General features: G+C 45.4%; 1 protein-coding gene across 8 annotated transcripts in view; it reads left to right on the top strand.

Annotated features, from left to right (window-relative positions):
• Positions 1 to 11,799: 11,799 nt before the first annotated feature.
• LOC147446715 (P-loop containing nucleoside triphosphate hydrolases superfamily protein) overlaps positions 11,800 to 26,745 on the top strand; it is a 223,318-nt gene continuing 208,372 nt past the window's right edge. For all 8 annotated transcript variants that reach the window (XM_086525883.1, XM_086525880.1, XM_086525886.1 and 5 more), the window contains exon 1: positions 11,800 to 12,168. In XM_086525883.1, the coding sequence (XP_086382009.1) occupies positions 12,047 to 12,168 (122 nt within the window). In that variant the 5' untranslated portion in view covers positions 11,800 to 12,046. The remainder of the gene's footprint in view (positions 12,169 to 26,745) is intronic.

Genomic DNA, 26,745 nt, shown 5'->3' with positions numbered 1-26,745 from the left:
TGCAGAGCTGAGCAAACTTCCCTTCATGCACGTCGTCTTTCTGGCATCAGAGAGCGCTGCGCGAGCTCTTTCAACTCCGCCTCTGTCGTCTTTCTTGCTCACCCGCCATGCTTCCCCAATTTTATTTTTGTTCCCACACCTATTAACTTAGGGTGCCATGCTTTTAAGTCATTAGCGGGCGGCCAGCTTAATTTGGGTGGCCTCAGCTTTGTAAAGGCATCACACTTGGGCATACACGCCGGCCATAGTCCTTATAAGGGTACCACATTTGGCATACATATTGGCAATTCAATTTGGGCGGCCACTTTACCGGCAGGCAGCCACTTTATAACTCATGTGGGTGGCCTTTGGCCATGGGTAGACCTTCAGTATGGGCGGCATCCGGCCTTGTTGGCTTTTCTTTTGGCGGGCTTATGCCTTGTAAGGGCACCACATTCGACATACATATCTTTAAGCTGCAAGTATAGGTGATTACATTGAAGTAAAGCCTTCTCATCACATTCGATAAAAGGTGTCAAAGTTTATTTCTTGTCAGCTGGGTATTGCCAATTACGACCACTGCCGGCCAAGCATTGCAACTCTCATCGGCAGCCTTGACTAACAATACTCGAAAATTGTAATGCCTAATCCTGCATCGGCCCACATTTGGCATACACATCGGCACCGCACTACATTAAGCCAGATGAATGTGATTGAACAGAGCGACCAGGGCGGTTCGAACCCGACCCCCGGCGATTCTTTAACGGCTAATAACTTGGCGATCGGAACTCCGATCGCTGATTTGAAAAGACCGATGCGCGCCACAAAGTGAGCACTTCAAGCCCGTGCATTCATTCCATTTTTTTCACCTCAGCTGCAATTGCCCAATCCGGTACGGATTTGCAATCGACTTAAACTTCAAAGTGCCATAACTTCTTCACCATAGCTCCAATCGACGAGCCGTAAAGACAGGCCGGTAGAGCACTTCAAGCACTACAATTCTAGATCATAATCTTCCTTCTGTGCTCACTTCAAGCATAATCACTTTTGGCATCATTAAGGCATCTCTTGGCCTTTTTAACCGCGTTTGGCATACATTGAGCATTGAACTTGTCCTGTTACCAGGCCTTAACTACTGTTCATTAATCATGTAGGCTTCAAACAACTTGATGTGCATTTTTCTAGCATCTTTCTTAGCATGGGAGCGGAGCTGCACGACAGCGGCACACCCTTGCTCTCTTGAGCTTGCTAGATTAATTTGGTTGTGTGCTTGCAGCCATTTGTTGCTCGCACACAGTAAATACAAGTCCCTTGCATTGACGCGTGCGACAGACACGCACATTTTTGGCACCCCTGCCGAGGAAATGCCCTACATAAAGCTCGAGTAGCACTCTATGCTCCTTTGTGGTGCATTATGAAATGTAGGAAAGGTAGAGAAGGAAGGTGTGTGTGTTGAGAATGCGCTTGTTTTGCTGCAGTGTATTGTTTTGTTAATAAGGTGTTGAAAGGTACCGTGTTTTCTCTGTGATAAAGTGTTAGAACTAAGGTAGTAGATCCATAATGTTAGTTCTATGTAAAGTACAATAAGTAGATATGTTAGCTAATGAGTTGATGTAGTAGTGTGCTAGTGTGTAACAGTAGCTCTATTAGTTGTAAGTAGGTAGATTAAGTGTGTGTGTGCTCGCGCGCACAACGCGGCCGCGATAACCTTATCCCCCCCAAAAAAAAGGTAGGACCGCGGTCGGAAACATTCCCCAGACCCAAGCCCAAGCCCACGCTCAAGCTCAGGCCTTAGTCACCCTTTAAAATTACTTATTTTAGTCTCACGCGTAAGTAAAAATCGACCCTTTTGAGAACCAACAGAGCTTCGGGTGACCGAACGTTGTGCTATAAAGCACACCATGACCCCCCGAGCGATACGCTCGTTTTGAGCTATCACATGCTTTAATCCAAAAATCGATCATTAAAAAATATTTAAAAACAAGTGAAAACAGGGTGCAAAACACCCAAAAAATCAGGCGGTTAACCTTCGAGAGGGTATTCGTTGACGCTTGTAAGGTGCCAAAGGCACATGCATCTGCGCTCTGGTCATGTCTAGAGGCTGAGCAACTAGCGAGCATTTCGAATTACGTGAGTTCTCAATACCCACCTACCTTAGGTCCCAAGCCCTCGGCGGGAACCCAAGGTAGTACCACGCAGGACCCACATAGAGCGTCTAGTGACTATTCCTCTGACTACGACATCATGGAGGGTTACCCAATGCCTAATCCTGATAGCTCAAGCCAAGACATGCATGCCATGGGCCCACGGTTCGGACCGAGCGTGCTTAGCCGCTTGAAGGAAACCTTTAGTAGAGCCACACACTTCGAACATGGAGCTAACGATGTAAATGAGGGGGTGGGAAGTAAATTCGCCATTCATGACCGACATAGACCCTATGCTCTTAGAGAGTGTGCATGTGAATACTCCATTCACTGCACCCCTTGACTCTTCAGAGCTATTCCCCTCCGAGGTTATATAACCTCATGGTAGAAGCTTTGCCGAAGTACAAGAAGTTGAGGGGTATATCATTGCGGCTAGGGAAAAAGAAATCGAGAGCTTACGCAAGGCAGAGCAACAAAGAGAGTTAAAAGCGAAAGCTCCTAAGTCAATATCATTGCTAGGAGAGCAAACGAGTGCTCCTGAGTTAGCAACCACTAAGGGTCAACCCATAGAGAGCCACATTGCATCTAGTTCAAAAGACACCCCTAGCACCTCAATCCTAGATGGAGCGTTCTTAAATGAGAACTGGGAGTATGAACTACAAACAGAAACTCTAACCGACCTATACACGGGTCACTCCTATCACGTGGGTTGGTTAGATGTCCTAGAATCCACAACGGGTGCTACTAGTGTGGAGGATAAACAACAAAGAGTTTGTGAGGTCATCCATAGGGTTATTGAGCTAGAGAGACAGAACAAGGGGATCCACATGCCTTCAACGGGTCTCATGAGATTCTTGGATACGGGGAAGGCTAAACAACCAACCTTATTGCAAATGGAGACTCCCTCGGTAAGTCCGATGGATCCTCCATATGTTGTTTCGCAAGGGGTCTCAATGCAATATGAGCCCACAAGTGATAGCTTTACTTTTTTAAGTCTAGCTCATCTTTCCCTTGATGACATCATGGCTACCATGCCTACCCCAATGATGGGCATGCCAAGAAACACGTCATGGACCTCATTTGTTAGTAAAGCACCGCTACATGGTAGCTCAATGCCTGCATCATTACCTACAAGTGTGTACCAATTGTATACACCTATGGTCCTCGTACTCATGTAGTCCCTACCCCTCCCATTTTTTCAACAACCACAACACCCAAGTTCTTATTTCCATGGGACCATACCGCCTAGCACTACCATGACACATCCGAAGTCTGCTATGCCTAGGGCCACACATATGAACTTTGGGCCACCACATGGCACAACACCGTATCAGAATTGGAACCCAAGGGCTTTCTATGCGCCAAGCCCAATGCCAAGACCTACTCCACATGTAGTCTCTGGAGCGCTTTCACCCATGGTGCTTGCTCACTTAGGTGACCTGGCAACATTTGCTCAAGCTATTGGTCGATCTATTGCTGAGAATATGCGTAACACGCCTGATAGAGAACCTAAAAGTAAGGCAATGCAAATAGCCAAGCTCATACAAAAATTTAGTGGAGACGGGGATGTGAGAAAGCATATCGAAGTGTTTGAACAAATATGCGATTCTCTAGGAGAACACAATGACCTGCATAAGAGTAATGCGTTAAGCCTAACCTTAAGTGGGAAGGCTAGGGATTGGTATAGAACCCTAAGGGTGGAAGAAAAAACGATTTACCCTTCTCTTAGGAGATTGTTATTGAAAGAATACATATAAGAGGGAGTGCTTTGGGGTGTAGCCTCTCAACTCCGGAAAGCCCAACGAGAGGAAGGAGAGTCGGTGAGAGACTTTATTAGTCGCTTGATACATTTGAATTCTCGTTGTAATCCAAATGACTGCTTCAATAGTAATAAATTGCTTGATAGATTCATTAGGGGGTTAGGACATGAGGATATCTACAATGGCCTAATCATTAGAGGTATCACCACTTGGGAAGTAGTCACCGCCAATGCGATCCACTTGGAGGATAATTTAACGATTCAAGGAGAAAGAGTGTCTGTTGAGCTTAAATCTACTAGCTCACAAGCATCGGGCCATCAACCAATTACCCTAAAGCCTATTGCTAAGGAGCCAAAGATATATGAGATGACTTTAGCAGATCTCACCAAGGCCATTCAAGGGAGTCTTACAGACAATCGTGCTCCGCAAAACAATCATATGTATCCAAGAAGGGAGCAACAATGGTGCTAAGTATGCTATGGACCGCATAGCACCAGTGAATGCCCTACTTCTAGAGTAAAATTCAATGGGAATTGCAATGCCTGTGGGAGGTATGGTCATCAAGCTAAGGATTGCATAGTATTTAAGAGCGCGATGGCCGATAGACCAACCTTAGCATGGACAGACACACCTCGAGTGCCTGCATGGATGCCGGCCCCACCTCTTGAACAAACGTCCCAACACATGGTCCCTAGGGCCCAAAATGTTGTTCAAACAACACCCTTACCACCTCTAGTGCTAGGACCGCAACCACCACATTCGAGGACTGATTATGTGAATCAAGTGGGTTGTGAGTCATCTATTGCTTGTTTGGAAGGCTGTGAGGAAGATATAGACCCTAATATTGCCTATGGGATTGATGCGCTTGAAGAAAGTCCACAATACTACATGGAGGCCTATTGGAGACAAGTCAAACCTGTCTATCAAGTAGCTGCTCTTGCTGCAAGAGGCCAAAATATCAATTACACTACTAAGAGACCACCTCTTCAATGCTATGAGTGTGGAGGTCCACATCGTGTGGCCGAGTGTCCTATTAGGATACAAAAGAACGTCACACTAATGCAAACCAATCAAGCGAGCACGTCTACAGTACCGATACTCATGTGTAATCGATGTGGCATAGATCATTTGATTGCCCAATGTCCAAATAATCCAAATGCGCCAAAGATCACGCCATTAAACTTGATTGAGGTTACCTAGGAGCCATCACAAAGTACACCTGCGGTATCAGTAAACGTTCTCACACGAACGATGTTTCAAAAAAATATATATATTCTTGAAAAAAGAGACACGGCTTCAATTGCCCAATCTCAGAAAAAGGAAGAAAATACAAAGGAAGAGATCGCAAAAAGCAGCGAAGTCAGACCCCAGTTCAAAGACCAACATAGGGATTGGTGACGACCCCGTATATATGAACGACGTCGAATTCAGGTGAAACCATGGAGACCAAAACGACCACTAAGATAGAAACCAATAAGGAAGATCTTTATGAGCCACAATGGCCAAGATCTAAGAAGAAGATAGGAACTTATCCAAACCCTACAGAGGAGATCGAGCGAGTCAAGCAATTAAGGAGTTTGGTAGAAGATACCCAAAGGGATCTAGAACCAGCACCTAGGCAGATCCAAATTACAGACACAGTGTTCCCTACGCAACAACAACCTCACCAAGTCCATAGACCCTTAGCCATACCTAGTGTCATCCAAGAAGAAAGTGACTTAAAGTCATGGGAAAGTGGGCGTGGCGTACTCACTTCTTGATGGAAAGAATGTTTACAGAGGGACTACCTGACCCTATCAAAGAAATGGATATCCCATCTTCCCCACATTAAGGGCTGAAGCCCAAAAAGGTGTTGTTAAACATTGCAAATTGATGGGTTTCATGTCTTTAGAAGTTAGAACCACCATCATGTCCAAACTATATAAAGACCCTGAGCTAGTCTCAGCTCTTCGAGCTTTCCTCAATGGAGAACTGAAGGTTAAGCTATTACAATTTGCACAGATGGATGGAGCTGGGGAGATGCCAATAGAGGAGAACATTAGATCCACAACCCTACCTAGATGAGAACCTTGTTGTAGAAATACCTGTTAACAAGTTGGGACAATACGTTGAGAGCGATGAATCCAATGCGACTATACCAATCACTACTAAGGGATTAATTGTGATGGGAATTCTTGATGGTGGCGCTGGGGTTAGCATTGTGACTAAAAATTGTTGAGAAACTATGGAAAGACCTTACCTTGGGACCACAACCATAATAGTAAAGATGGCCAATGGATCTATTGTTAAACTTATTGGGATGCTAGAAGATCTCAATATCAAGGTCTTTGGACATAAAATAAGAATTACCTTCATTGTTATGGATTTATCCAAGCACACTATGGCATCTGAGATGATCTTAGGAAGTCCTTTCATGAGGGAAGCAAAAATGGTGCATGACTGGCCTAAAAACCATGTCTACTTGCAGTTCAAGGATTCTATTATTTGAGTAGATCTTGTAACTGGTCGAGCACATCCTCTAGGAAACATGTTTATAATTGATCATAGATCTGACACCACAGTTCACTCGGCTCCATTGCACTATTCTTACACGTGTAAAGCGGACACTGATGTTGGGGAAGATTCTCCTTATATGGATGTACTACCTTGGATGACTGAGTCGAACAATGTCGATTGGGTCCACCTAGCGGCAACCATAGACACTTGGGGAAACAGGGGGACGACTTAGGTAACACCTGAGGGGGATGAAATGCTACCACTCGTACCCTTAAATATGCTAGAAGCAATGCATATAGCTTCTGACAAGACTCATCCTCATATAAAAAAGAAAACATACAAGTCGGTCCCTAAATCTTCTTTACCGACCATGGTTGATGCCAAAAGACAGGAGCCTGGTAAGAGACAAGACTCATCCTCATATAAAAAAGAAAACATACAAGTCGGTCCCTAAATCTTCTTTACCGACCATGGTTGATGCTAAAAGACAGGAGCCTGGTAAGAGACGTCCCACTCGCCCCAAGAAATGTAAAGAAACATTGCGTTGGATTCCTAAAAAACTATTGGAAGCCCAAGGCTACTATAAAGGAAATGATCAAATATGGGTGCCAAAGCGTAGATTGTGTTCTTACATGTCACCTGACCCATGTGAGTCAAACCCTGTGACGACAAAGCCGATGAAAGATCATGGGAAAGGAAAAATTACAGAACACTATACACCGGATCCGGAGCTAGTATGGGTTCCCAAGCGGAAAGGCTTGTTTTGCTCAACTCAATCATAGATAAAGCTTCTAGCTCCTGATGTAATGCATCCATAGAGGTAAAAGCTTTTACACAACCTCCATCTACCATAGGCAGCCTCCATGAAGTTACAAAATATTTGACACCTCCCATTGTTCAATTATTACCTCATGCACTACTTCAAGTTCGTTCATGGGAGAGTACCTTACCACCCTTGCAACTCAATGAGGCACCCAAGATAATAGAGAACTATTGCCTAAAATCCTTACCCATTACCAATTGGAATAATTGGTTCCAAAAGGTGACGACATCTATTTAAAGTATGATCTACCCAAGGAAGGGGGGAGTCTTCATTCACGTCAGCCTATTGATTTATTTCCCTCTTACCCTTCTTTCCCTGACCCTTGAGCTTTCCAATCTTAGGGAATGTATATATAAAGACTTATACTCACAAAAAACAAAAAAAATAGTAAAGAGCAAGAGCGATTAGCAAACGAGTGTGCACAATAAAAGTCAAAACATTGACCCAAATCTACACATTCACATCCCGTACATTGAAACAGAAACCTATGTCATCAAACACCTTTGATCCTCATCACTCGAGTGATGGAGGGTAGGTAGGATTAGTACAATAGGAGTGTTTCTGTTTTAAAGTTTAGTCATTAACAAAGTTCCTTTTTCCCACTGATGTGCCTTTTAGAGGTATTCTTGTGTTTCATAGTGTGTACAGGAACATGTTGCTGTTGTTAGGATTTGGATCTTCATGGAATCTTTCTCTCGTTCACTCTTCAAACCAAGCGCGACCATCAACACAAACAAGTGTTTCTTGTCCATTAGCATTGTCCCTTATCTTTTTTGCATCTATGTTTGTCTGCTTTAATTGTGATTTGTAGCATAATATTCAGCGCATTTGCTTAGTACCAAACATTAAATTCAGTGTAATTTTTTGTCATAATCACTTGTCTAGGTTTAAAAAGCAAGCAGTCCGTCTAAGCCAGTTTGACCAAGCTAGGCGTTAGAGATCTTCTCTTAATACCATGGAGAATGCCTTCCTAATAATCAATGGTTACTTAGGTTCCTAATCCGATTTAGGCAGCATTGTGTGCAATGTACTAGGGCTTTCTAGTGGGCTTAGTCCCTATTGACCTGTAGCTTAAGTATTATAAAGGGAGTTTACTAGTGTGATGAGCCTTGGGGGGGGGGGGGGGGGGGGGGGAGGTAACAATGTTATATGACCCCCCAAGTTACAACATTAAAATGCTGAAAACGAACAAACAAAACAAGAAAATCAAAGTGCCACAATGTAAAATCTTAAGCTGGAAGCGAAATCTCCGCTTGATTTGGTACTTCACTCACATGTATCGCCTATGGTATTTAGAGCCCTAGAGGTTCCCAGTGTGGACGCTTTTCCTTGAAAAGCAAAAAACCCAAGGCATACAAAATAAGCACACACATCAAAATCGAATCAATGTGAAAAGACTTTGGGGGGTCAAAGAAAAGTAATTAAGTCAGGCAATGATTTCATGAGAATTCCTTTTATCGTAGCTTAACTACAAGGTCTTCTAGGTATAGCCTCTAGTCAGCCTTCGGACATGAAATACTTGGCTCTCGCGATTAAACAACTTAATTGACCAGAGAAAATTGAGAAGCTTGCCCATGGTATTAATAATTGACCTCTAGTGTCTTTCGATCGTTAAATTAGCGACCCCAAACTTGTTTAGTTTTTTACCTTCATAACTGTTTATGCGTCTGATTATATTACAATTTAATGTTTATTGTTGACAAATGGTTTAGATTTTGTTACCAATCAATTTGTCTGTCTACAACTAAATATGTTTTTTTATTGTATATGAAAATGCAATTATTGTGCCAATGTTGTTTGATTTCGCAGTGACTGAAGAAGGCTAAGGACATTCATCTCAAATGCTCTTCCACCTCGAAGAACGAGCTTCAACTCAATAGCTTCCGAGGACGGAATCTACATTAGGAAGGGAGGCATGTTAACCCTCACGCACATTCCTATCACCTACGACAGACACCGTATTACTTATTTGGTAGAGTCAGGTATCGGGCTTGTCAGTCCAATAGGAAAAGGGTAAGAGTGATCGCCAATGAGAGGTGCACTCTAACTGGAATGTTCAAGGGTTAGTTGGCTAAGCGTGGGCGCCCAAGTGTGAATGGGGCGAGCTAATATAAAAGTCACATAAACCTAAAAATTACTCATTCTCTCATTTGTGCAATTGAAGAGTGCTCTTGCTCCATCTCCATCTTCTTCTTCATCATCTCCTTGTGTGTGTGTGTATGCGAGAGAGAGAGAGAGAGAGAGAGAGAGAGAGAGAGAGTGAGATCGAGCATTGCGACGAGGGCACGGCGGCGGCGAAGCGGTTGAGCACGGCACGACGGTAGCTCCTTCTTTTTCGCGGCGAGGAATCCTCCACGAGGACGCGCGTAGGGCGGTGAGTGACACACCCTTGCTCTCTTGAGCTTGCTAGATTAGTTTAGTTGTGTGCTTGCAGCCATTTGTGGCTTGCACACAGTGTATGGCAAGTCCCTTGCATTGGCACGTGCAACAGACGCGCACAAGGAGATTATACATCAGTCTCTTGATAGCGGTGGGCATGGAGATGCATATATGGCAAGTGGTCATAATGGCCATAGGCAAAGAGGTGGACATAGTTACGATCATTCACAGGATTGTAAGGATTGCCATAATCATAGCAAGAGTCGAGCTCGTGTTTTGAGAATTGTAGAATGTTATCATTGTGGTAAGAAATGTCATTTAAAGAAAGATTTCCATGTTTTACAGATGGAAAGGGCAAGCTATTGTGTAATCTGACGCTCCAAGGAGCAATGTAAAGATAGAGGAGATCAATATGGTTGAATCTCCACTTGCAGATGTTGTCCTTGATATGTAGCAGCCGTTAGATGTGCTTGTTTTTACTTCCAATTTAAGCCATATACGTTATTGGCTCTTGATGAGTGTTACATGCAAAATTGGATCATTGATTCATGTGCCAGTTTCCATGTTACTCCCCATAGGGAATGGTTTACTTCTATACATGGTTTAGTCAAGCTTGGAGATGTCTATCAGCTTGATATATGCGGTATGGGAGATGTCACGTTATGCATGCAAATGGCACTGAATTTATGCTTCGTGGAGTCAAACATGTTCCAAAATTGACTAAGAGTTTCGTGTCAGTTGGTCAGCTTGATGCTCTAGGCTATACTACTATTTTTGGCAATGGTTCTTGGATGGTGTGTAAAGCAAATTTGGTTGTCATAAAAGGTCACAAATTTGGTTCATTGTGCAGCATCTTAAGAGGTGATTAGTTGAGAGCCTACCTTTTGTGACCTTCTTTTGGAACACTTTAGGCTGTGTTTAGACGAGCCAGACGGTAGAAGCTTGCTTTTTCAATTGCCTCCACCTTATGTGTTCACAAGGGGTGGACGAGCTCTAAGCTCGTAGCCCAATGGGAGCACAACTACGTCACATTGTCCAATTGGGTTCAAAACGTTTTGCCCGCGCATCACGCCTGAAAAGCAAGGCAGAAGAAGTGTTTTCCGAAGAGGGGGGGGGGGGGGGGGGGGGGGGGGTGTTTCTCGCTAGACCTATGGCGGGCCCGAAAATGAGGAATCCTTTTTTGCTCCAATAGGAGCTTGCCAACCCGGATGCACACGCCTTTCGCTTTCTCTGCGGCCCGTTATCTGAACCTGCCCTTAGAGTCAGTTTTCAAAATTTTGAAATATCAACTTGCCCAATTTCTAAAAAAGATTAATATTGGTTTTGAAAAAAGTGCATTGAATAGATAGATCCAAATATACCTTCAAATGTCATATCATATTTACAATTGAATAGCAAAATCCCCCCCAAATTTTTTTGTTAGGTGCACATATACTATACTACCGGCTCTCTAAAATAAAAAACGCCCATTTAATAAAGATACCCAATTCCCCCCCTCCCCCCCAATGAGCCCTGTGATATCCCCCCCCCCCCTCCCCCCCCCTGTGCCGTCGTCTCCACTCGCCATTGCCACAGAAAGCCAAGGAGGCAGGTTTGTGTAGGGTGCACGCGATGTGCTCCTCCCGCGCCTCCACAACTCTCCTCTCTACCCTCACCTTCGCCTGTTGCACATAACCTATATACGAGCTGTGGGTGCAACTTGACGGGACTGTGTGCATGTCCCCTGTCTCAGCACATCAGCACATAGCTCTCTTGCACGCACACATAGGAACACATCCACAATAAGGCAAGCTGTTGGTGAGGATGACGATAAAAACCTAGAGAGAGAGCTCCCTCAGCACAGAGCTACGTTGAGCAGAGAGAACTGAACCGAACTACATTGTGACAAGGATAGAGCGAGAGGGATGCAATGCGTTAAAAAATTCCTCTAGCTTACAATTCATGCTGAGAGAATGTGCGAGAGAGGTGAAGTCGGCGAATAGCCGCCACCGTCTTCACGTTGAGAGAGAGAGAGCGAGAGAGAGAGAGGGTCTCACAAGGTTCGAGACACAAGGTTCGAGACACAGAGAGAGAAAGGGCGAGAGACCATATTGCCCTGCTTCCGCTCGGGGCAGCTGGCTCCTCGTCCTGCTTCCCTTGCTGGCCACGTGGAAGGCATCGTCTACAGATTCCACATTTTGACGATTTCTTTAAAATCGACCAGACAAAAATTGGTACAGTAACCCTCCACAATGAAGGTTAAAGCACGTTTCACTTCTGTTTGGTTAAATTACTGACAAGATCTATGGGCCGGCGTCGCATTCATTATATTCTACCTCCGACGTCAATGCAGACGGGAGAGAAGCGCAAGTATACCTTCTTAACGGAGCAGAAGGAAGGCCCCGCGGGTGCACAAGCGCTTGTATACTAGCGAGAGAGAGAGAGAGAGAGAGAGAGAGAGAGAGTGCGCGTGTCCCTTCTTGACAATGAGCGCTTCCCGGTCAGAGCGAGCGGCTTTTCTCCTGAACAAATGGAAGGAGATTGAAGCTCTTGAAGAGGACGATGAACATGTCTCGGAACAAGAGTTCTCTCGCTGCAAGGAATCTTGGTAAGCCTTGTTTTAGTTCTTTCTATCAAGTGTTTCTCAATCCTAGTGGTCGCTTGCATGGGTGCTTATTATGCTTTTTACATAACACGAAAAGGCTAAGCCTGCTGAGACTACTGTTGTGACATTTGCTGATTGTTCCAGCTGGAGTATGAAAATCCTCATCTTAGCATGGGGGAAAACTGCTTGTAGCTTCACCTTGAAATGGATGTACTTGAGAACGCTCATTTTTTATGCATTGTGTCCACACTGAATCTCAACCTCTTGCAATATGCCACCGTACAAGAAACTAAGACTTTATCTGCCATGAGGAGCATCCACATTGTGTTGATTTTGCATGCGTGATCTGGTATTGCGAAGGTGGATGAAGGTGTTGATAAATCTTATGTCGTGCTTGATGAGATCGTGCTTGTCCCTTTAATGCTTCCAAAGGTTTAATTCAAGGTTTAAATACCAGCAATCGTCATGCCAGATTTTTATGTCGTGCTTGATGAGATAGTGCTTGTCCCTTTAATGCTTCCAAAGGTTTAATTCAAGGTTTAAATACCACCAAATTTTCCAAGGAGGTGAGCTTGTGGTTGAACATACATGAATATATTTTAATGGCTAGACATTTTGTAAAAGTTTTTTAAATGGTCGGAGAAGCGTTGTTTTATTAGAGTTCTGGAGGTCACCTCGTGGGTTTTCCATCTAAACCTAGTTAGAGAGGGCTTCTTTGTTGCTGTGTCAGGCATTGTGAGGCTCTACTAGGGTCTAGATGTTATGGGGGATCACCAGTTTTCGTTTGCGGTTGTCGCTTGTAGGCCCATTTATAGAGGGCGCCGTATTTTTATCTAGTGGCTCTTCATGTGGGGCAGCCGGGTTGCACCGTTGCACTTTAAGGTTGTTGTCATCAGAGCCTCCTTCACTTTGTTCTTGAAGTTCCCTCCCAAGCTCTGGTCCTCAGGAGCCACCTTTAGCAAGTGGACTCGTCATGTGTACATCTAACCCTATGTGCATGTGGACAAGTTTAACTCCTACTTCTAGGGTTTAGGACAGCCTAGGAAGTGTTCTGGCACCCTTATGAGCCTGCTCGCTAGCCTAGGAAGTGTTCTGGCACCCTTAGGAGCCTGCTCGCTGGCTGTGCATATCCAGGCACTTTAGTGTAGTTACATACCCTTTGATTGCACATGAGCACAGCCAATGTCTACGAGGTATAGGCACTCGAGAGTGTTCCCATACAGTTGCATTAGTACCCAGCCTAGGTGTTTAAACTTTACCTGCATGTGAAGCACCTCTCATAAGTGAGTTCATTAACTTACTGATAAGTGACATTTAGCCGGCCATTAAAAATCGTGGGTTTTTTATTGGCATTGACTGACCCAGCTTCAATTCCATATATAAGTGACCCTAGGGGTCCCTTCTCAAGCATAAGTCAATATCCTCGGTACAAGCACCAAGTACCTATAGTACCTTAGCATTCTAGCGTTCTTCACCAACACATCCAGCACCCATGGCGTTTTTGCCTAGCATCAGTCTACATTCCTCGATTCAGCCCGCAGTACTAGTCAGCCCTAGCGTTAGCAGTGTCAGCCATACCTCACCGTATTGTCGCAGATCAAGTAGCCATACTAGCGTTTTCAGATTCAGCCTTTAGATCAGCCTGCGTTTTCAGTTTTCAGCTCACTCTCGACGTCGGCCATAGCAGATCAGTCATAGCCTCATTGACGGTTGTAGATCTCATCAGTTTCACTAGCCTCTCAGATCCAAGCATCTGTATCAAGATCCCATCAACATCTCAGCATCTAGGACCATTGTATCAACATTTGTGCAATCTAAAACAAATACCTCTCTATCACTAGAGCGGGGGGCAAGTTTTGGGACCCCATCTGGTGTTAGTCTCCTTTCTGCTAGAGTTACACCACCGTTGTTTCGCTATTTTGTACGGCTAGTGATTGTCCCGGGCTGGCTACCCATTGCACACCACGTAGGTTGCACAGGTGGACACTTTAGCACGTGTTTGGTTGGTCATTTTTGAGCTTGGCTTGGTGCACACACATTTTTAAGCAATTTTTGGGCTTTTATGTTTTTGGCACCAGCTACACATTTTTGCCATTACCGTTTTCAGATTTCAGTCCGTCTCGCCGTCGTCCTCATCGTCGTCGACATCGTCGGCAAGTCCAAGCATTGTAGAGATTTGTGCAATCAATAGTAGACCGCTCTTGCCATAGAGAGTGGGGCCTTTGGAGGAGGGTTTGACAACATTCTGGTGTCGTATTCTTCTCTCTCTATCTCTCAGTCTCGGTACCTTCATTCACAGTGTTCACCACTTTGTTTGTGTCCATTGCGCTCTCTCACCAAAGGAACGGAAGGCTCTCCCTTCCGTAAGTAAAAGGAACCTTGAGCACAGTTCGGAGCACTCATCTTGAGCAAAGTTCAACATTCACTTCCGCTGCACCTTACATTGGTATCAGAGCTTTAGCAATGTTCTGTATCACTCGAGGAAAGAACCACAAGATTTTTTTTTTGCTTGTTGAGGTCGCACATAACCCAAGTCCTCTTGGGCGTGTCGATTCCTAATCGTGTTTTTGAAGAGTGACAAGAAACCCAAGAAAGAAGGGCTTGTCCAGCCTCCCCTTTTGCCTCTTTTCACTCATTGAGAGCGGACCGTGCACTTAGCGGCCGGCCAATCGACGTGAGGTGGGAAAAAGCAACCTTTGTGTGAGTGCAAGGCCGCCAAGGGTGCGTCCACGGAAAAGAGAAGAGCTCGGGTAAAGAGAAGATCCTTCTCTAACACAGATTGCAAGCGAAAGAAGAACGTCAAGAACCTCAAGACCCTCAAGAACCTCAAGAACTCAAGAACCTATCACTCCACCATTGGGGTGAAACAGGGTGGCCCATTGTAATGCAAAATCGCCAAGGCTGATCTGTCTTGCAAAAACGCTAGCTTGATGCTGAGTTGCAAAAACGCTAGGCCATGCTGTTGGGGGTCCTGTTGAGAAGGTGTCTGTTGAGCGATGCTCCTGTTGCCTCTTCTGCCAGAAAGTGCTAGCTTTGGTTTGCTTATATATTATCTTAGTAAAATTGCCCTACCTAGTTTTTAACAAAAGTCACTAATAATAAGTAAAAAATGTCAAAAATTGGGAAAATAGGTATATGCACTATAAAATGCTCCTGATGGAATCTGATGTGTTCTGATGTTCATGCTGTGTGCAACCAAAGGATATGCATCTAATCTAAGTGTCTGAACATGCACGGTCTGCGAACAGACTCACAAAAGTGCAAGATCACTTCCTATCCTAGACTGACTTGACTGATTGAACCCTGGTCATGCTATAGCTTGTCCACGGACACACAGGGTTGGATGTGTCACGTGATATCCCCTCCTTTTCAAAGTGAGGTACTGGTACCGAATTGTATGGCGTCGAGGGAGAACAACATCTGGAATCCTCGAAAGGACTCTTCGCCGGCCCACTCTGAGGTGTGGGTCGTGCGATACTTGAACTTCATAAAGGTCTGCAACGCTTGCTTCTATGGGCCGCGCCGAAAGCGACACAAAATCATCTGTAGCTCCTTCAATGCTTCAACTTTGTCTAGAGTCATGCTTCTTTTGTAAGGTGCAACGGAATGAATGTTTGAACTTTGCTCAAGATGAGTGCTCCGAACTGTGCTCAAGGATTACGGAAGGGAGAGCCTTCTGTTCCTTTAGTGAGAGAGTGCAATGGACACAAACAAAGTGAATGGACACTGCGCGTGAAAGTGTATAAGACTGAGAGATAGAGAAGAGAACTAGAAACCCCCCTCCGAAGGCCCCACTCTCTATGGCGAGAGCGGTCTACTTATGATTGTACAAATCTCTACAATGCTTGGACTTGCCGACGATGTGGACGACGACGAGACGAAGGGCTGAAATCTGCAAATCTTCTATCTGTTGAATTCTGACTCTATGTCGGGGACGATGTCGATGGCGACGACGACGCGCTGAAAACACAGATGCTGAAATCTGCATTTTCCGGGCTGAAACTGTAAACTTCGCGGGATCTGACCATGTGGCAAGGATCTGTTGCGGGAAGGTGAGATCTGCGAGGTTCGGGACTTGTTCTACGGGTTCTAACTGCTGAAAACCGAAAACGCTGAGTCTAGGGCTGATTCCGTCGCGAAGATCTGCAAAAACGTTGAGGGGTCAGGCTGATGCAAAAAACGCTAGGGCTGATTTGTCTTGATATGCAAAAACGTTGTTGATCTACTGGTGCAAACCGCTAACGCTAGGGCTGATCTGTCTTCTGCTGTCGCTAGGCTGCTGCAGATGCAAAAACGCTTGTTGATCTGGGTGCAATACGCTAGACCTTCTTGCAGATGCAAAAATGCTAGGCCTGTTGGGGTTCTACTGAGAAGGTGCCTGTTGAATTGAGTTCTGCTGCCTCTTCTGCCAGAAAGTGCTAACTCTAGTTTGCTTATATACAAACTTAGCAAAATTTACTTCCCCCCTAGGACGTCAGTATATGCTGCATCCAGAGGACATTCGCCTTTCTCTATACTAGATGATGATATATGGGAGTTTTCTAGCGATGGTGATATCATCCTCCTAGGGGACTTCAATGCCTGAACGGACAACTCTCAGACAGTCTTCTACGACACTTCAGATGAGATGCTTAGAGAGCTGGATGTGGGTGAGTTTGGGCTCGACAGATGCTCACATGACAGAGAGCAGACGGAGTATGGGAGATACCTCACAGAGATGACGACTGCACATGGGTTAGCCATACTTAATGGCTTACAACGATTTCCTGGAGCAGCCAGTTTCACATGCTTTCCGCACAGACACGGGGCCAGTACAGTGGACTATGTTATGGCACAGCCGACCTTTATTGCTTGTATTCAGGATTTCATAGTGGGAGCCAGACTAGTGGGCGTAGCAGTGGATCATGCACTTTTGACATTTTCTGTTTCATTTCAGTATAGTACAGCCCAGACATCAGGAGGTAGGTCACATACCCGTTATACATTTACACCAAAGACTGACTTAGTTTATATAGAGGAGATCTCTAGCCGTCTATGAACAGCTAGTCCTGGCCTCTCAGTGGAGGAGTGCACCACTTTACTAATTGAGACATTGCATGGTGCAGCATCAGAGGCATACCCACACACTCAACCGGGTCGAAGGTGATATTCTGGGAGCATGCCCCAGAATAATTTGGTATGATGAGGAGTGCAGAGAGATGAGAGCCCAACTTCAGAGGGATCTTCTTTTAGGAGTCATTACAGACAATCTCGGATTGCTTCCCGACGCCTTGTGTGACGGAAGAAACGAGCTTACTTGGCCTAGATGGAGCGAGACTTGTATCAGTTGTTCTTGAGTAGAGACTCAAGAGAGGCATGGCGATTCTTTCTTGAGTACTCCCCTCCCCTAGTGTTTACTTCTTCTGATGTGTGGGGCCAGTATGCCTCATCGTTATATATGGTTCTTGGAAAGGACCCCCGTCCAGATCCTACAGAGCCATGCCCACCTACGAGCACCTTCTTTACCACTGAGATGGTAAAGAGAGCCATTGCCAGGATGAGGACCAACAGGGCATATGATCATGATGGTCTAGTAGCAGAGCACTTTACACATGCTAGAGATATGTTGGTAGAGGTTCTTGCAGTGTTATTCAATCGTGCCATGTGTGAGGGGTTGCCTGAGACTTGGAGGTTGTCTACTATTGTGCCTATCTTCAAAGCAGGTGATCCTACAGAGCTTGGGAATTACCGCACTATTATGGTTGGGCACACATTGGCACGGTTGTATGCATGCATTCTTGAGCAACAGTTGAGTAATTGGGCAGAGGGTGAGGGTGTACGAGCAAAGGGCCGGGTCGGTTTCAGGAGGGGTTTCTTTACTCTTGATCATATTCTGACACTCAGAGCCATCATTGAGGAGGGCAGGTCGCATGGAAGACGGATTTATTGTAGCTTTGTGGATTTTCGCAAAGCATTTGACATGGTACCGAGAGCTCGATTGATGCATAGACTGCAGGAGATGGGGGTGCCCATAGTGTTGATTTGGGGGATTATGGCTCTATACAGATCAGTGATGGGACATGTACGCACTCCGGAGGGGATATCTGATTTAGTTCACTCCACCATTGGGGTGAAACAGGGTGGCCCATTGTCTCCTACTCTATTTGGTATGTATGTTGATGAGGTGTTTGATTACATTGACAGAGGGTGATAGAGGTGCCCAGTTGGCAGGGACGTGGATCCCATTGTTGTTTTATGTTGATGACATTGTGTTGATCTCTGACTCACCAGAGAGTATGCAGCGACAGTTGGATGCATTACACAAATTTGCAGAGGATAGTGGATTGTCTGTAAACCTTGGTAAAACCAAGGTTATGGTGATCAGCACTGACTTTCACATATGGTCAAGAGATTGTAAAGTATATAGATGCATACACTTACCTTGGGGTTGTCTTCATTGGGCCGAGGTTTTCTTTGCGGAGAGCAGCAGAGACTAGATTGACTAGAGCTTTTGCGGCCTTGGGAGGCTTGGAGAGGATGTGTTCGTAGGTTCAGTTCCTGGAACTTCGGACAAAGTTATGGCTCTTTGATACCTTAGTAGCCTCAGCTATGTTGTATGGGGTGCAGACATGAGGATCTTCTGTAGGCCAGGATGGTTGGAGACGTATGGAGAGGCCCTTGGTATCTATGATCTCTCAACTGATAAAAGCCAAGGCCTCCGTACCCCACGCTATCATTCGAGCAGAGCTAGGTGCCCCTCCTATGGAGATTGAGGCACTTACCAGATCAGTCTCCTATGTGCACAGCTTGTGGGATACTACTAGAGACAGATATGCTAGACTGGCCCTTGAGTCTTCCAGACAGTTGGCTCTTCAGGGGGACACTTCATGCTGGTGTGCACAGATGACATCATGGTTTAAGACGCATGGTTTCACCATGGACAGGTTGCCCCCTTTCCAGTACTCTCTTTAGGCACCCTCGATGTCTCTTACACGGGTGGAGATTACTAGACTCATTCGTCAGGACCTGATCCAGCTGGATACTAGGAGGACATGGATAGAGCCGCCACAGGAGTTGGGCACAAAGATGGCTTTTTATAGAGAGCATCTTCTCCACCACACAGGAGATGGGTTTGTGATTCGACCCAGCTACATGTCCACACATATGTCGCATGTTTGCGGTGTGCCATTGGTCATATACGCACATCCTCACATCAACCGGAGATTGAGACTGGTAGATTTAGAGGGATACCAGCAAACAGCAGGATATGCCGCTTATTGCAGCTAGAGCCAGAGACAGAGCTACATTACATATGTCATTGCACAGTGTATTATGAGATACGGAGCCGTTTCCATTGCTTATTCAAAGAGGGTTTCGATCGTTTCTCTAGGGTCATGAGTTATGAGGATCAGAGATGTCTTGGGCTATATCTACTTGAGTTACATAGATATAGACGCTTTACTGGGGAGAGATAGAGAGAGACAGTCCCAGAGACAGATTACAGATTTCTTTTCACTAGATATGGGACAGCCAGAGGAGCAGTCATCATTGCAGAGCTCGGCCCACACTCATTCGACCACTACTGGCACTCTCATCGATCGAGCACTGGAGCTACGGAGATCCCGATGGCCACGATTGAGGAGAGGGGCTACACAACATCGACGGAGACTACAACAGAGGATTCGAGCCATACTCTCGATATCTAAAGTGCAGATGAGGATGGATTCTAGTAGAAGTATCTAGTTTTTTTGTACCCAGACATAGTATTAGATTCACCATTTTATAACCGATTGGTCTCATAGGTCATTTTGGCCTTTTGAAGACGTTAATATAACATTTCATTTCATTTCATTTCTCTCTCTCTCTCTCTCTCTCTCTCTCTAATATATGTAATTTATTGCCCAGGTTGATTGGTTCAGAAGTCTCTCTCTCGTTGAAGAGTCCTCTATCGCGAGCGGAAAAAGGAAAAAGATAAGATCCCTGAAGCCACACCGACATCGACTATCATCAATATGACAATTGAGGAGGAGCAAAAGAGAAAGACTAGAGCTCTTAAAGTGCATGGGTATTTTTGAACCCACACACACAGGTGCTTGGAGAGTTGGCAAGAAGGGAAGTGATGAGAAAGTAAGGCCCAAGGAAAGAGAACTCATTATACGTGTCCCTACACTGGAAGCCAAGAAGGAATTCATGAAGAAGAGACCAACACTCAAGCAAATTGGGATATTTTTGGGTATGACCTCACTCTAACACAAGTAGCACACATGCAAGAACTGATGCCAGAGATCAAGGCGGTGAGGGAGAAAGCGAAAATATTTCTACAGGGAAGGGAGAGTAGTGGTGCTGGAAAAACGCACCGCATGACGGTGCAAGACCTATGGCACCAACCTTAAAATGGCAGCATGGAATTGTAATGGATCAATGAAGCTAGATGTAGGCGCATTTGAGGATAGCTTTAAGGGAAGAGACATTATTTTTTACTCGGAGACGCATCAGACTCCTGGCGATGTAACAAACTGCTACGTGTCAAAGCCTAAAGAATGGAGCCAACTTACAGATGCCGGTTGAGGGGCCTAAACCCTAAGAAGAACAAGTAGCAGCAGAAGAAGAAGTTCTACCAACTTATGGGGACCCTGTCCGATGGGGCCCCAAGTGACATAAAGGATTAAAGTAAAGCATGACCCACACACACGGTAAAGGAAATTGCGTGGAACTGATGATGTGGCAGGTTTTTCCAAAAATTACGTTGGTTGATGACGTGGCAGCTGTACGGATTTCCGTGATTTACGTTGGCATCTTTTTGGCTTTGCTTTTAGACCAGAAGCTTTTGAGTTTGAAGGCTTTTCACTGTAACTGCTTTCAAGCCAAGGGCCTTTAAATAAGAGGTTAGGGCTTATTCTCTGGCATGCTTCCTGGAGAAGGTGCAAAGTCTGGAGTACCGGCTTGTACTGTGTTGATGCAATATAAAGAAATATCGAAAAGGGCGCCAAGGTTTGGGGCCAATACTCTCTGGGGTGGAATTCCGCCACTCCGTGTCGCGTGTGCTCTCTCTTTCAGTTTCAGTTGTTATTGAAGTGCTAAAAGTTTGTTCAGTTTGTTCTTTTCTATTGGCACGTGGTGCCCGCCTTGTGACAGTGGTATCAAAGCATCAGCCGTATGCTTTTCTGAAAGCATACCGGTCCTACCAAAGAGCAGACAGAGTAAGATCGCACTTCCAAAGTTCATTGGAAATTTTGGCTTCGTGCCCCGACCCCGGACTTACTAGCCACTCCCACCCTTACTACATCGCGCATTGGGCGCGCTCCCGTCTTCACCGCTCATGTCTTACAGGGCATAAGCCATTAAGATCACTTGCAAGAGAAGGATCCAAGATTTGTTTCGAGATGCTGTTTTTCTCAGAGATAGTACCATGCAGATGTTGATAGCTACCAAGCAGCATACTCCAAGTACTTGGCAAGCTTTCAAGAAAAATTTTGCCCGAAGTTATATGGTTTCTGACATCTTCCTTCGGAGTGCAACTTCTGGCAGAGTGGGGTATCCTGAAATGCTTGCTATGGAAACCCTAGCAGATAACTTGAAGTCTCTACACGAGCAGATGACCTTGGAGGTTTGGTGCGATTGCTATCTTGGGACTACCATCACTGCCAAAGAAACATTGTTTGTCCAAGAGCTGATGGACCATGCTGTGCTTGGCTACGACCTTATGGAATGAACCTAACCCTAATTTTTTATGCAGGTTCTAGGATGGAAACTTAGTCGACTCGACTGATGTTGAGATTGCATTTTAAGTTTGAAATCTGTCTGAGAACTTGTTTGGTAATCTTGCCTGAAATTTGTTTGAAATGGATGGTACCTGTTTTGAACTTGTTATGGTACCGATTTGAAATGTTTTGACTCTGGTTTTAATACTGGTGTCATTGATTGGTGATTTTTACTCCCGGGTGGAGAAGTGAGAAATACTGTTTTGGTATTGTTTGAACATCGGAACGACGCATGCCGATGCTTGGGGAGCGTTCTGTTGTATGCTTGAACCTCCGAGCGACGCAAACTGCGGTCTGGGGAGCGTTTGGTTGTACAGTCCTCTGAGCTCATGGCCCGGACCTTTTACGGTATTTGCGTGGGGAGTGACGAGGTAGTCGTTGAGTAGCTTCATTCTGCAGACCGTTTGTCTCGGGGGAGTGCTCAACGGTGCTGTTTGTTGTGTCTTGTAACATGCATATGTAAGCATTTGCGTTGCATTGTGATGTGTCAATTACTGAATATTCCTAATTGGATGAGATAGCCTGGGTATGTAAGTTTAGTGCATCAAGACACCCGTGGAAGATCAGAACGGTCTGGGGGTGATGGCTAATTTTAATACGCTGGAATATCAATAGTTCCGATCTGGATGAAAGGAGAAGCTAACTCCTTGATCAAAAGAGCCGAAAGGAGAAGCTAACTCCTTGATAAAAAGAGTCGAAAGGAGAAGCTAACTCCTTAACAAAAAGAGCAAACTGATTGTCCCTTGTAATGTTCCTCGGAATTTTTTTTGAGCTAACTTGAGTTGTTTTGCAGATATGCTGTAATCGCGGACGATTACTCTCTTTCAAGAGGGGAGATGTAACAAACTGCTGACGTGTCAAAGCCTAAAGAATGGAGCCAACTTACAGATGCCGGTTGAGGGGCCTAAACCCTAAGAAGAACAAGTAGCAGAAGAAGAAGAAGTCCTACCAACTTATGGGGACCCCGTTCGATGGGGCCCCAAGTGACATAAAGGATTAAAATAAAGCAGGACCCACACACACAGAGTAAAGGAAATTGCGTGGAACTGATGACGTGGCAGGTTTTTTTTTGTGGAAAATTACGTTGGCTGATGATGTGGCAGTTGTACGGATTTCCGTGATTTACGTTGGCAGCTTTTTGGCTCTGCTTTTAGACCAGAAGCTTTTGAGTTTGAAGGCTTTTCACTGTAACTGCTTTTCAGGTCAAGGGCCTTTAAATAAGAGGTTAGGGCTCATTCTGGCATGCTTCTTGGAGAAGGTGCAGAGTTTGGAGTACCGGCTTGTATTGTGTTGATGCAATATAAAGAAATACCAAAAGGGGCACCAAGGTTTGGGGCCAATACTCTTTGGGGTGGAATTCCGCCACTCCGTGTCGCGTGTGCTCTCTCTTTCAGTTTCAGTTGTTATTGAAGTGCTAAAAAGTCTGTTCAGTCTGTTCTTTTCTATTGGCACGTGGTGCCCGCCTTGTGACAGGCGACACATTACCTAGAGTGATGGGATACCATTGGGAGACTACTTTTAGGCAAGAAGTGAGATCAACGCATAGAGGACGGGGGTTAGGAGGTGTGGCAGTCCTATTTAGGGAGGAGCTGCAACCCCTCACTCGTATTTGGGAGGGATGAGCATGCTAAATATATGTGGGTCAAAGTGAGAGTAGAGAGAGGGAGGCCACATTACATTACAATATGCTATTTTACCCCCAGCACATCTCATTATGCATCAACCAAGGGGGAGTCACCCTACATAGTATTGGATGAAGACATATGGGAGTTTTCTAGGGATGGAGATGTCATTCTTTTGGGAGACTTCAATGCCAGGACGGCGGGTCAATCTCAGACAACTTTCTACGATACCTCAGAGGAAATGTTGAGAGAATTGGATGTTAGTGATATGGGTTTGGCCAGGTGTTCCATCACAAGATGAAAAGCACACTGGATATGGGGTATCTTTGACAGATTTGGGGACACACATGGACTGGCCATCTTGAAAGGCCTCCACAGATTTCTAGCGTCGAGTGGGTTCACTTGCTTTCCTCATAGACATGGGGCCAGCGTAGTGGATTATGTTTTGCCTCAGCCCAGTTTCATACCCTCTATTCAGGACTTTACAGTTGGACCCATGCCTATTGGGGTAGTAGTAGATCATGCTCTCCTCACGTTTACCGTCTCATTCTAGTTCAACACAGCTCTACTGGCACAGACACCTATTCATACCCCATAACTTTTACTTCAGAGATTGATTCTGTCTACATAGATGGTATCTACAGACGCTTATGCACTGAGGATCCGGGGAGACCTTTAGGGGAGCTGACTTATATATTGACAGAGACACTACAGGATGCAACAGTAGAGGCATACCCCCATATTGAGCCTGGGCAGCGTCGACGTTGTGGGAGCACACCCCAAAATAGCTGGTATGATTAGGAGTGCAGAGAGCCAGAGGGAGGTACTTCTAGGTGTCATTACTCACAGGTAGTCACGGATTCCTTCTTGGCATTTGGTACGACGAAAGAAGAGGGCGTTTCTAGCTCGTCTAAGGCAGGATTTATATCAATTGTTTTTGAACAGGATTCAGGCGAGGCATGGCGACTCTTCCATGAGCACTCCCTCCCATCGGTCATCACTTCTACGGAGGTATGGGGTCAGTATGCATCATCTCTCTACACCGTCTCGGGGCAGCCACCTCTTCCAGATTCGCCAGAGCCATGCCCACACACGTGCTTTCTTTACCGTCGAGATGGTAAAGAAAGCCATTGACAGGATGGAGACTAGGAGAGCATATGATCATGATGGCCTAGTAGTAGAGCATTTTATACATGCCAAAGTTTTGCTTGCAGAGCTTCTAGCAGTGATGTTCAACCGCGCAATGTGCCAAAGCCTACCTGATATTTGGAGTTTGTCCATGATGGTACCTATCTTTAAGGAAGAGGACCCTATGGAGCCTGAGAACTACCGCACTATCTGAAACCGGCCCGTAGGGCGGTAGGCGTTGGCTTTCACCCGAAATTCTTTACTTTATACACACACACACAGCACTTGGCAAAGAAAACCTGCGACGGGAGTTAACACTTGAATACAGACACAGCTCGGAAGCTAGAATGCTCCGAGCAGACGCCGACAACCTGTAGGCCCCAAAATTGGCGCCCCTTTCGGTATTTCTTTATTCTTTAGGAGGGTAAATTACAAGGTAAGATCCTGGGAATCCTTCACGTGTATCCACCTAGATACCATTTGATTTGGCCAAATTTCGGCAGCATAACAGCCCCAAAACTTGCGCGAAACCAATTCCCCTGCTGGAACTCGCTTGCACTGTCGTATACCCTCTGATTCCTGTCCAAAAACAGTAAATTCAGCACGCTGTATTTACTGGTTTTTGCCCTGTTTTCAGCCCCAAACAGTCCCCTAACTGTCCTTTGCCAGTGGGGCACGATTCCCAATGATCCTGGCGTTCGTATGGCTGAAAAACAGTGAATTTACAGCGCATACACAGCGCTGATTTTGCACCTGTACGGTGAGGTTATGACCCTCACCAGTGCCTGCTTTGGAGCAGCAGTTAGCTACCCCTGTTCCTGCTCAAGGAGGCTCTTGCCTCAGCACAAAAGCATGAACCCACACAACTGTACATCAGTCAAATCAGTAGCCCTCTTGTGGGGCATCACATAACTGCACGTAGGGGAGAAAGAGAGCAGTGTGTAGTGTGCAGGGCATCACTCCTAGCACCACACTGTACATGAGAGGGAAAGAAAGCACTCCATAGCTCTTAACCTGTGACAGGCTCTCAATGAAGCATCCTCCCAGCATAAATCGAGCGCCCCCTCTTTTGCCCTTGACCTGTAATGCATCTGTGAACAAATAGATGCAAAAGGGAGAAGATTTCCATGGCTGCCAAAACCTGCGTATCGCTGAAAACGCAGCAAAACAGCCCTGTAAACACGCATCTGATGCCTTCCAATGCTGAAAATGAGCTCCTTGGACCTAGGCAAAGTCATGGGAAGCTCAAAAATGGAGAGAAATGGCTGAAAATCCAAGTTAACAGCCTCCAAAACTGCTCCAGAAAGTCAATTACGAGTTCTGTTCTCCCAGACTTGGTAAATTGACCACAAAGTGCCACTTGGCACTCATACATACAATTTCCCCGCATTGGGCTTCCTGCTTAAAAATCTCTTAACTTGTGCATCAGTTGACTTTGCAGCAGAGTACTAAAATGTTCCCTTGGTCATACCGAAGGTAATGACGCGAACACATTTCACGGCCCAAAATAGCAGTTCCCTAATTTTTAGGAGATGCTTCCGTGGGGCTCCCGCTGGTCTTCTGACCATCTATCCTCATTGGGACCGCATCCAAAAGTGCAATGTGGCCCAACTGTCGGATACTTTCTGTTGGTGATCCCACCTTGACTTTATGCCTTTATTGAGTTCACTTCCTAGTATCCACCAACTTGCTAAGTGCGACGGGGGGGACCTATATGATCTTGCTCTGAGCCTAGACATCCTCTTACCATACGAATTCCAGTGCCGACCACTTCCCGTCTGCGGGTGAATCTACCGTTCACATTGGCCATACAATGTCCGACCATTTGCAACTTTAAAAAGAGGGTCTCAAAAATAAAACAAAAATCATTGGAAGAAACCAACAACTAAGGTTAGCAATTGCCACGTCCTCGTGACACTATCATGATTGGACACACATTGGCATGGCTGTACGCATCCATCCTTGAGCAGCAGTTGAGTAGATGGGTAGAGAGAGAGGGTGTACTGGCAGCAGGACAAGCGGGTTTCAGGAGAGGTTTCTTTACTCTTGATCATATTCTGACACTCAGAACCATTTTTTAGGAGGGGAGA

This window comes from Adiantum capillus-veneris, chromosome 12 (genome assembly GCF_014529385.1).
Source record: "Adiantum capillus-veneris isolate H3 chromosome 12, ASM1452938v2, whole genome shotgun sequence".
Lineage (NCBI taxonomy): Eukaryota > Viridiplantae > Streptophyta > Polypodiopsida > Polypodiales > Pteridaceae > Adiantum > Adiantum capillus-veneris.
The sequence above is the reverse complement of the archived record's forward strand: the minus strand, read 5'-3'. Positions and strand labels throughout refer to the sequence as shown.